At 29.1% G+C, this 12,144-nt stretch overlaps 1 protein-coding gene and 1 pseudogene across 1 annotated transcript; both read right to left on the bottom strand.

Annotated features, from left to right (window-relative positions):
• Window positions 1–519: 519 nt before the first annotated feature.
• Window positions 520–1,325, bottom strand: LOC146909078 (uncharacterized). The gene is made up of 3 exons (XM_085730508.1): window positions 1,157–1,325; window positions 962–1,055; window positions 520–728 (listed from the first exon to the last, which is right to left on the bottom strand). The coding sequence occupies exons 1-3, from the start codon at window positions 1,304–1,306 to the stop codon at window positions 667–669; spliced, it is 306 nt and encodes a 101-aa protein (XP_085586634.1). The 5' UTR covers window positions 1,307–1,325; the 3' UTR covers window positions 520–666.
• Window positions 1,326–2,629: 1,304 nt separating this feature from the next.
• On the bottom strand, window positions 2,630–3,452 carry LOC146909079 (LEAF RUST 10 DISEASE-RESISTANCE LOCUS RECEPTOR-LIKE PROTEIN KINASE-like 2.7; annotated as a pseudogene).
• Window positions 3,453–12,144: the final 8,692 nt, after the last annotated feature.

A 12,144-nucleotide genomic window follows, 5' to 3' on the forward strand; every position in this document is an offset into this window, starting at 1 on the left:
AATTTAGAAAGATAAAAAAAAAGACATGACATTGATACAAAAGATTTAAAAAATACAATTTTTGATTGAAATGGTGCATGAAATTGCTTACAAATGGAAGCTATTTATAATAAACGGTATATATTTATTTAATAGTAACTATCTCATTGACAAATTAAAGTAGAAAAAGTCATATATTGATTGTCAAATAAATAAGATAAAATGACACTTAAAGGATTGTGTTTTATCCGGTCAAAAGAAATAAAATAGAAACCATGATTAATGCTCAATGGCTGATTGAAGATTTTGATACATTCATTATATTGAAGAAATTATGATAAGTGAAAAACAGTCATTGTAAAACATGATGATGTTAAGATGTCTTCTTATTAGAAATGGTTTGTCCAACTTAGATGATGTGAACCAATTGTATGCAACTTTTACGGTGACGTTTAACATGTCCGGAGATGTGCTTAAAAGCATCAATTAAGATTCATCAAATAAGATTTCATGTGTAATATACCCATTGTGCAAGACAAATATTCATAAAATAAATATAGATAAAGGCTAAATCAATTTATTGAGATTAGCTTTTCGACATAACAATTCATTAAAAATTAACCTAACGTATCTAAACTCTAACATCTTGATTCTATATCAAATACAAAACATTGCCTTGACTAAAAATTATATTGTTGATGCTGAACATCTTGAAGTTGTAGAACGTACACATGCTCTCCAATGGAACCCTGAGAAAGTAGCATTAGCAATAAACAATTAGATACAAATAAAAAATAAAATCAACCTCATAGTCTACAACCAAGTGATTAAACTAATATGCTTGTAAAACACATAAAATACTTGTTTTTACAAAAAAAAAATATGGGGGGAAGAGACACATGAAAATAATGAAAAACAAAGTGTCGGTATATAGAGAGAGAAAAATCATTGAATAATCAAGATCCAAGATTCGCAGCCACACCAAAACCACTCATAGAGTAGACCTTTCCCTCTTGCAGGTCCTTCTCAAATTTGTAGATCAGAGTTCTTCGTACAGTGGCGTGAATCTTGTTTCCCTGAAAACGCAAGGAATAAAACAATCAATATATAATCAATAACACAACACAAAACAAAACATTAATAATTAATAATAAAAAAAGCAACGTAATATGCTCACAGATGCATCCATGAGAACCATGTCGAGAGAAAACGGATGAGCATCCCGATTGACATCACGAACAAACCAAGCACGGACAATTCGTACAACTATGGTCCAGGATTCCTTCACCGGACTGATCTCAGATATTATATCTGATCTTGGAGCCATTTGAATACACCTTTTTTTCTAGGTTGAGAGGGAAGAGAAGTAGACAAATGATTTAACAGAAGAAAACATTGGTATAAATAGGCTAATTGCACAAATAAAATATTAATGGAAGCAATGTGAAAATAAAAAATAAGATCAAATAGTTGCAATGATTGGTTTAAAAGAATGACATTGACACATGTCAATGTAATATTGGACGAATATTTACAAATGAAATGAATTAATTTTAATAATTCTATTTTGTGACAGAGTTTTTTTTTTTTAGAGAAAAAAGCACTATATGCATAAAATAGTATAGAGAATAAGGATTATATCAGTTCTATCGATTTAAAAACAGCTACACAAAAGGCAAAAATATTTTAATCCTTAATCTTCCATAATCTTCTTGCACGGGAAATGTTCTAGTGAAATATTCATGCCCATTAACATCATCAAATTAAAATAACAATAATCCTTCATTATTTCAGTAATAGGAAAAAATTAAGGAAATACGAAAAAATTGATACTATATGCATAACATACTCCTATAAAATTCTGTTAAGGAAATAACAATAATCCTCTTTTTTCAAATAGAGATAACTTTTGATTGAAATCATGTGCATTAAATACTCTTATAAAATAGAGATAACATTTTAGGATAATTCATCAAATTATGATTGTTGTTTCTATTATAAACTTTTTCATATTTATTGTGTACATAAAAGAAAACATTGGTGAATTAAACAACAATTTAAAATTCTGACTTTTTGCACAACATTTTCGGTTACCATACTTGGATTCCAATTTTGTTTGTTTTTTTCCTATTATAAACTTCATCATACCTTGTGTGTACATGAGAAAAATCATTAAATGAACCTTTTCACTAATAGGATGTCAAGTGTACTTTTTAAAAAAAAATAGTGCAAATATATATAATAGAGATAGAGATATACTACTCTTAAAACAGTGTAATTTTTTACTTTGTATTTATGATAGTAAAAACAACACCAATATAGTTGATAGAGATAGTTTGGTAAAATGACTATTCTATTTCTTCTAATCATTGTATTTATTAATACGTGCATAAAAATCTTAAACGACATTCATTTTAAATCTAAGAGAGTAATAAATAACTAATGGGAGAAGTTAACTTGTGCCCTTAAGACACAAGTTAATAAATCAAATATAGTAACTTTTTATTGGAATGTGCGCATTAAAGTTAACTTTTAAGTTTGTATTAAATTGAATGCACAAAATTTGAGAGAACAATTCTACTTTTGGGTTCCTTAACATGTGCCCTAAGGGCACAAGTTAACATGACTCATAACTAATTAGTGACCGGTAATAAATAACTTAATGGTAGAAACAGAAAAAGATAAGAGTTTGAGAAAGTAATATTATTAACTTACTTGAGGATAAGGCAATTGATGAATGGCATGTTGTAGTATTAGTTTCGTTCTTACAGAAACATCTGAATTCAGTTCTTCCGTTGTTGCCACACACTCCACCCGAATCAAGGCACCTCTGGCACTCTCCATAATTTCCAGCCCATTTCAAATCAAAACCCGTCTGTAATGCATTTCGGTAGATGTTATTGATTTATTCCAGCCCATTTCCAGCCCATTTCGGTAGATGTTTTCTATCTATAAAATCGCAAAAACTCATCAGCGTTACGTTAGCAACATCACCATAATGTTGAAACTGGGTGTTTTCAAATGTGTTGTTCTTATAATTGATGTCTTTCACATAACAAAAAAAAATCCCAGAAATCGTCTCTGGCGATTCTGAGTCTCAATGTTGTATCGTCCCATTCAAGAATACGGTATTTGACCTTATTGATTGTTATCTTTGGGACCCTTTCTTCGCATGTTAGATTCATATTAGAGTTAGCAACAGCGCCACAGTAACTTTCTCTGTTTTCTCCCCAGAATGGATACTTCAGGTTTTTGATATTGCTTTCACAGTAAAAAGCGTTGTTGCAGTTCGTGTATTGATCATCATCTTCGCAGATACACGTCGGTTGGAATATTGATGATTGAGATCATCAAAAGTGATAAGAAGAAAAGGGAAATAATGACAGAAGAAGAATGACTAAGAAGAGGTTTCATTCTTGCACTAGAGCCTAGAACAGATATGAAATGGTAGAAGAAGTGTGAATAGTAGGATTGGTTCTGGTGAGATGATAAAGACTTGATTTATTTATTTATTTTTTAACAAAATAAAATTTAGTAAGCTTAAAAATGAATTTAAATTTTGAAGTAGAAATGTCACCCAGTGTGGAATTATTTTTATTTTTTTTATCTCACACCCAGTGTGGAAATTACTATCCATTGAATCAAAGCAGTCATTGTCTTTAAATGAATTAACTCCTATTATTACTTACATAATGTTTGGATCATGAAGGGGTTAGGGATCATCACATCGGCCCTTAAACAACTTTGAGCAATCATACAAGTGAGAAAAACACAACACTTTAACTCAGCATAAAAAATATTACTCATACTTAATATACCAACACATTCTTATTACAACACATTGGCTTCATCGAGCATCCACTCTTATCCTCCCTTTATTTATTTACATCCAACAAATTGTAGTCCATTTACATCATTCAACGGCACTTAAATATGGTTCATAAAATAATTAATTACACAAATGTGTTTTTTTTTTTTTTGGAATACAAGAGGGCCGAAGCCCAAAAAGAGAGAAACTAACGATTAACTAAGCGTGGAGTATAAACTCCAACAACATCAGCTAAATAAATGGAACTAACTTGAGCAGGACATTGCTCATATAAAATCATAGTAAAACCACCATCACATGCCAAATTCGCCAAAGCATCCGCACAAAAATTTGCCTCTCTATATGAATGACAAATTTTAACCTCCCAATCCAACTCCAAAAGTCTTCTAATATTTTGAACCAACGTCCACCCGGTAGATGACCCACCTTTTGCAAAAGAAATAGCGTTAACCACAAATGTGTTTTAGGTTGTATATATAATAGGTTTGGAATGACATTAACTATTTACTGTTACCAGCGAACGATAGTTAACTATCGATGATATTTTCATCGGTTTAAGATGTTTGAGTGCAAACCATGGATGTAAGATCAATTTTTATGAGTAATTACTTGCTTCAATTTAGGGGTAACAAACAAAAGAAAAGTTATCGGAACACCGCTCAACAAGCAATTACCACAATTCGCTCCATATGATTTTGAAAGTCGTCGCTAACACATTTGTGAGTGTGACTTTGAGATAGCCAACAAACATGACAACTGTCTATATAGTGATATGTGTGCCACGAGACAATTAACATGACACAATTGACACGCTGGCTATGCTAAATGACCAAGACTTTTCCTCTCTGAAAATTAAAGGATCATGGCTTAACTCGCATTTAAGTTGGTTTGATAATATTGGCTTGAGACTTTGGTGTCTTTTCAAGATTTTAAGTTTGATTTTTCTTAATATCAATTTCAATGAATTAAATTGACTTAAAAAAACAAAAAAAGACTTACAAAGGACTAATATTATGCAAGATTATTATAGTAATTGTTTTTAGAGAAATGCTAATAAGTATCTTAAGAGCATTTTTTAAGGACTTTAAGTAGTATTTTTATGAAAAATTATGCATTCAATGTATCAGAAATTGAAGTGGTAAACATTTTCAAAGAATAATTTTTTAATTGGAAAATCTTAGAGTACTCTAAAAGCACTTGTTAGCATGATCCTTGTTTTTAAGTATTAAAATGACGAAGACTTACCGGAGGCCTACATTGATTAATGCGGTGCAAAATTAAAACACTTGCAGAAAAATATATAATGATTACAAAATAAAAAGAATAGATTGATTCAAATGTCAAAAGTCGTAGGCAATTTTGAATATAACAACAACAACAACAACAACAACAACAACAATAATCAAGCAATTGAGTTCAAGTAGTTAATGAATTTTATCAATGATGAATTGTTCAAGAGAAACTGAGTTCGATTCTTACATGAAATAATTCTTGATGAGATTTTACATACCTCGAACTCTGGAATGATTTTGGAAATTCCAAGCAAATCTGACTCGAGAATTGTCACTTAGCAACATTCTATTGACGTCCAAATCAACTATTAACCAGTTCTCACAGGACACCTTTTATGTTTTTTCATTATCATACATCGTTTCAATAGTTGATTAGAAATTTTTTTTTATTTTTTTAAGGAAATAGTTGATTAGAAAATTGATACTCTACCATTGTAAGGAATCTAGAATCTACATTTTGTTTTTACTCCTATTGAAAGTAATGTGAACTAGTATGGACACCCGTGCCAAGCACGGGCTAGAATATCGTCATATTTAATGGAGATTGATATTAAGATGAAGAAAATGTCAGTTAAAGTCTAACATTGGATAAAAGAGTTCAGGTTGAACAACAAATAAGTAAAAAAAAAATCATACGTAAGCCTTTCGAATGAAGATGTATCATTCTCACTTATCTGATTTCTATTTTTTAAAACGTGTGGATCCACATCAGTGTTGGCTCGCTCAAAATGCACAACAGTTGCATTATATCCTATTTCAACATTTTGGTGGAGTAGTAGTGGTATCATTCTCACTTATTTTGGGGGAGTGGTATCATTCTCACTTATTTCGGTGATCGATCACGGGCACATAGAGTCTGACACTTAATAGAGAGATGTTAATGTGTCAAATTCGAGTTAAAGTTTCACATTTTATGTAAGAGTAGATGTTGAGAGAGATGTTAATGTGTCATGTGTGAGTGAAACTTCTAATTTTGATATTGAACAACATATATGTGGGATGACCAATATACCTAATGTCTTTAGGTTTCGGATGGAGATGTGGTTTTCATCTTACATATGAGGTTTCTCATATTCAAATGTGACAATCCAATCCATTGTAGGATTTATCTGAAATCCAAACACTATAATGATATTTTTTTGTTTTGGGATGTCATTTGCTTAATTTTATTATATTAAATTTAAGTTTTTTGATGTCATTCACCTTAATGCAATGTCTTTGTCTAACTTTAATTATTTTAAATTCTTTCATTTTGGTCTTCGGTGGGTCACAGTATAAACAATTGTAGAAGCATTATGTTGAGTCGACAAAATACATACTTATTAGACAATTTGAGTGAACATGCGGTGTCAATATCACCTGTGTGGTTGCTCTTAGTCTAATACAGTGATCCAACCTAATTTAGGCTCCATCTATCATTCTAACATTAAGATGAATTACTTTGCTAGTGTTTGAACGTCATTTATTAATTATTTTATCTAAAAAATTAGTATTTAGATGTCATTCGCTTTCATGCTATTTTTATTCAACCTCTATCATTTCAAACTCATTCACGCCTGGTCTTTTGAATGATTTGAAAATAGAAGAATCTTTATAACGATTGTGATTTGACAAAATACATGTTTACTAAACTCATTTTAAAATGCTAATTTTTTACCCAAAAACCTTCAACTCCTTCAAGAAACCACTTCCAGCCCACGTTTTTGAACATGTTGTGTCTCTGTTTGACATTAATTGACTATGTCACATAATTACATGCACGGATGGTCGCACACTTGATTAAGATATGTTAATATGTCAAGTGTGTTTGTACATTCTACATTGGATGAAAGAGTAAATTTTCAACAACATATAAGTGAGATGCTCCATGTACCTAATGCCTTATGGTTTTGTGTTAAAATGCGGTATCAATCTCACTTGTATGGTTGATATTGGCCTAATATAAATATTCATATCAGTGTAGGTAGGCTTACCAGGAATCTCAATATTATCCCAACATTATGATAAACATTTTTGTTAGTTTTTGGATGTCATTTGCTTGATTTTTTTTATCTCAAATTTTATTTATTGGAAGTCATTCGCTTTCAGGTTATATTTTTTATTCCACTTCTATTATTTTAAAATCCTTCACTTTTGGTCTTTGGTGAGATTACAAAGAAAAATTGGATACTGTTCTGCTGAGTTGACAAAATACACGCTTGTTAGAGTTTTTAAAATAATGTAATTTTTTTATTTTAATTTTTTGTTAAAAAATTTGTCCAAAAATATACAACTCCTTCAACAAACACGTCCAACAACTACTTTATTCTCTATATTCACTGACAACGCATAAACACCTTTTTTCTTATTATTTCTTTCATTTCAAATTCCTTTTATGTCTTCTCAATTTTTCTAGTTTATTTTTTCTCTTCTTTTCTTCATTTTCAGGAAAGGAACAAAAATCTTCCTTCATTAAATCACCACCAACCCACTTTTTTTTTACCATGTTACACCTTCTCTAGTCTTATTTAGCTGTGCTACCAGATCATATGCAGAGAGTCTCAAACTTAAGGGATAATTATTATTTTTTAAATAAGCTAAATTAGCCCAGCCAATTTAGCATTGGGTCCCAAGTCAATACCACCAGACTTATCCAAGTTGGTTAAATGATAGATATTAATATGTCATATCTAAGTTAAAGTTGCACATTAGATTGAAGAGCATAAGGTGATGAACATATAAGTAATACTTAATACCTTGAGAATTTGGATGTGGTGTCAATCTTACTTTTGTGGTTGCTCTTAGCATAATGTGATTATCCTATCCTGTTTAGGCCCATACATAAGTCCCAACATTATAATGATCTTTTTTTTTTTGTCATTTTCTTGATTCTTTTATTTTAAAATTTAGTTTTTTTTTATATCATTTGCTTTAATTCTATTTTTTTAATCCAACCTTCATTATTTCCATTTCCTTCACTTATGGTCTTTGATGAGATCTGACAATAGCAAAACATAGATGTGTTATGTGAAGTTAACAAAATACATGCTTATTATCCATTCTAAGTAAAGATGTGTTATCAACCTTAATTGTGTGGTTGCTCTTATACTAATTTAATGATTAAATCCAGTATAGACTCCTCCTTGGAGTATCAACATTATGATTAACTATTTTGAAAGTATTTGGATGTCATTTTTAAAAAAAAAAATATCTTAAAATTTAGTTTTTTGATTTTATTCGCTTTCATAATATTTTTTAGGCTTAATTGCAGTTTAACCCCCTAACTTTTATAAAATTGCAATTTTGGCCCCCTAATAAAAAAAAACTACAAAACAACCCCCTAAGTTCTGCATCTGTAGCAGTTTTTTCCCCCCAAGACAAAAAAAAATAAAAAAAAATAACACGGGGCACCTCACTTAGGGTGCCACGTCAGCGTAGACCGAGTCAAAGTTGACATTGGGGGCTAAAACTGCCACAAATGCAAAACTTAGGGGGCCGTTTTGTAGTTTTTTTCTTTTTACGGGGCCAAAATCGTAACTTTGTGAAAGTTAGGGAGTTAAAACTGCAATTAAGCCGATTTTTTATTCAACCTTTGTCATTTCAAAATCCTACATATTTGGTCTTTGGTTGAAATGCAGATGTGTTATTCTAACTTGACAAAATACATTCTTATAATGATAGTAATGTTTGAAAATATATATATTCGTTACTATAATTATATACATGTCAGTTTTACAATATTTAATTAATTGTGAGATTAATTTTTTTTTATATAATTATAATGATATTTTGTTATCATGTACGCATCAAACACATGATAAGATTTTTGTTATCATGTCTATATCATATCATGTCTCTAGCGAATTTCATATTCTATCATATCTCTATCCTATACCGACCATCAAAGAGGGTTTAGTCTAGCAGTGTAAAGACATACTTTAAATTTAAAGGTTACAGGTTTTGAGCCCTTCTAGTATCTTTGGAGGTATGCAAATGTAAATACTAAATAACTTAGTGAGTGCTCTTTTATCTCTAAGATTTTTTCTACCTTATACAAAATTAACATTCATTCACCATAAAAAAAATTACCAACAAAAAATTCACTATGACTTTTATTTTTTTTAATAATGGCATTAAATGTCATACCCAAGAATCATTATGGTCCATTGATCATTATGAAGTTTTTTGTGTTAAAAGATATTTATGATCATTATTATTATACTATTAAAAGATGTTCTTATGTCAAGCACGTGAGAATTTTCTTCTTTTTAATTATTATTTATTTGTTTATTTTTTATTAGTGAATGAAATGTTTTTTTTGGAAATTATGAGATTAAATGATATACACTATCAATGTTTGTTTTACACTAACATCCAATCACACAATCAATTATCAGACACAATAAAAATAAATTTAATATAATTTTCGTTATAGACTTAAAATTATTTGCCTTTAAGTTTTTTATTTTTCAAAATATTTATTATATTAATTAGTTTGATTTTATTGGGGTATATTTTAGGCTTTCATGAAATATATATGTTGTTTTTATTGTAATTGGATTTTTTTTAAAAAACCTGTTTTAAAATACTTAAAATTTTCCTTAAAAAATACTTAAAATTTACTGAAAATGAATTTAATAATGTTAAAAGTAATGCTGTAATTTATTGAATTGTGATTCAATTTGATTGTCTCTAAGAATAAAAAGACTCATCATTTGATCAGATTAATTATCCATTATATGAACAATTTGGCTTCACCAAAATAAATGGAGGTGGTTAATAATGTTAAAATAATCTTATGGGCATGGTTTGATTTGATGAAGGATAAAAAAACGGTTATATAATTTTTTATTTAAAAAATGGATGAATTGGTATAATAAGGGTTGGAGTACTTATTGTAGTCTCTAATTATATATCATTTTTCTTATTAAAATTCAAACATTTAAATATCTAATTGTCATTCATTTTTATTTTGATAAAACATCTTCTTTAATTTTGATTTAATGCACATGATGATTATAAAAATCGATTAATTTTTTTAGATGATTTCCTTAATAAAATAATCCATGATAAAAATACCAAAAATAGAATCTCATACAAATAAAATATATAATAATCATTTCTTAAAAAGATAATACACCAAAAATGGAAATTCTAGTAAATAAAAGTATGTAATAATCATTTATAATTATAATAGAAATTCCCACAACGATTCTTTAGAAAAAAGAAATTTTCACGACGATCAGCTTGTCATTAATTTCCACTTATAATTGGAGGTTCACCATAAATTTTATTTATTTTTTGTTCAATTTTAAATTAGTAACCACATAACATAAAAAAGTGAAAATTACCTTTAATTCCCAAATTTTCTATAAAGATGAAGTCCATACTTTGATTGATTCTATTCTAAAATTTTTGGTTGGGATGCTTTGTTGCAAGTTTTGCTAAAAAGAACAACAATGAAATTAGGTCATGTTTCGACATCTTATTGGATAAAGTCAACCCAAAATTGCAACTTTAAAAAAATCATGAAAGAAACGTGAGTAGAAGAGCAAAGATTGATATATCAAACATAATAGAAAGTCAATCCCATGATTTTTATAGGATTAATTCCCTATGAAGTTAAAAACCGTTAATTTAGCGTCGGTATTTCCAAAAGTTTAATGCATTTCTTTTTGACCAAGGGTGTGTACGCTTGTGCGAAGTTTTACGTTAAGCTAACAATTTTTTTCTAGAGATATCATCTCTCAGTTATGTGCTTGACGATACTTAATTTGAAAAATATCCACAAATATATTTTTTAAAACCTTTGTTGCACTAAATATCCATAACTTTATTTTGACACAGATGCAGAAAGTCATTGAAGAAACATGGAACAATGTTACAAATAATGAGAGAACTAACAGAACACAAATCATTGGGTTATTCAACATCATAAAATATACTCCCTTCATTTACTATTATAAGAGGAAGACGAAAACCAAAGGATCATGTCATACAAGAAAAGAAAAAGAAAAAAAAATAGTGGCTCGTCATTCTAGGGTTTGCCGTGCGGTTTCGATCAATTTGAGGTAAAAAAAATCGAATAATCAAATCAAAGTATGATCTAATGCGAAAGGTTTTCGCAAAGGACATTCAAACATATGCAACGATATTAGATTTTGTGATTTCAGTTTTTGTACCAATTTATGATTTTCTTTTGAATCGGTTTATATCCGAACACTCATAACTCGTCATTAGTGTGATTAGTTAGACACTTGCAACAATATCAATATTACTGCTAGCATTTTTACATTCTCAATGCAAATAAAACTACTTAAAATTCATTTAACATCAGACACTTTAATCAAATTTGTAATATATACAACTCTTAAAATATAAAGCTTGATTAAAATATTCTACTCTCTCCAAATTCTTTCTTTTGTTGAGAGGAACTCTACAAAATGTAGTCAAACTTCAATTATTGCATCCTTGCGCTTCATCTTTAATTGTATCCACATAACTGGAAAAATAGAACAAATCAATAAAATCCCGTTAAAACCAAAGAACAATTGGTCGAAGAGCTAAAGAAGAAAAGTTGAACAAAAAATTAGGTAAAAAAAACTATAAAAATATAGAGAGATAGAAAGAGGATTAAAATATAAAATAATAGATTTAAATAAATTGCAAACCCAAAGTAGTCAAGAACCAAAAACAAATATGTAATATTTAGAGAATAAGGATGAAACACTATTTATGGGCACTATGAAGAAAAATAATACAATTTTTTTTAATAAAAAATGGATACAAACTATAAATGAACAAACATGATTTTGAAATAATTTTAAATTCTATAACTGAATGTTAAAATGATGTGAGGAATGGTGATGGTTGAAGTAATATTTATAAGGAAAAATTCAAAGCATGGTGAGATCCGAGAAAAAATGTTGAAATTATAAACAAATACCTATTAAATAGTGGTTAAAAGTATGTTTGAACTTTTTGTACACAAATACTAATGGAAGAACGATTAGCACACATCTATGAACATTAGACAAATACAGGCATCAAACCAGCACTAACATG

This window comes from Medicago sativa, chromosome 7 (assembly GCF_051527215.1).
Source record: "Medicago sativa cultivar Bolivia chromosome 7, Bolivia_mono, whole genome shotgun sequence".
Classification (NCBI taxonomy): Eukaryota; Viridiplantae; Streptophyta; class Magnoliopsida; order Fabales; family Fabaceae; genus Medicago; species Medicago sativa.

Bases quoted from the DNA above. Each gene is read 5' to 3' on its own strand.
- LOC146909078 (XM_085730508.1), bottom strand. From the start codon at position 1,306: ATGGCTCCAAGATCAGATATAATATCTGAGATCAGTCCGGTGAAGGAA. The intron at 1,056-1,156 runs GTGAGCATATTA...TTGCGTTTTCAG, and splicing joins TGGTTCTCATGGATGCATCT to GGAAACAAGATTCACGCCAC. The intron at 729-961 runs GTGTGGCTGCGA...CTACTTTCTCAG, and splicing joins CTACTCTATGAGTGGTTTTG to GGTTCCATTGGAGAGCATGT.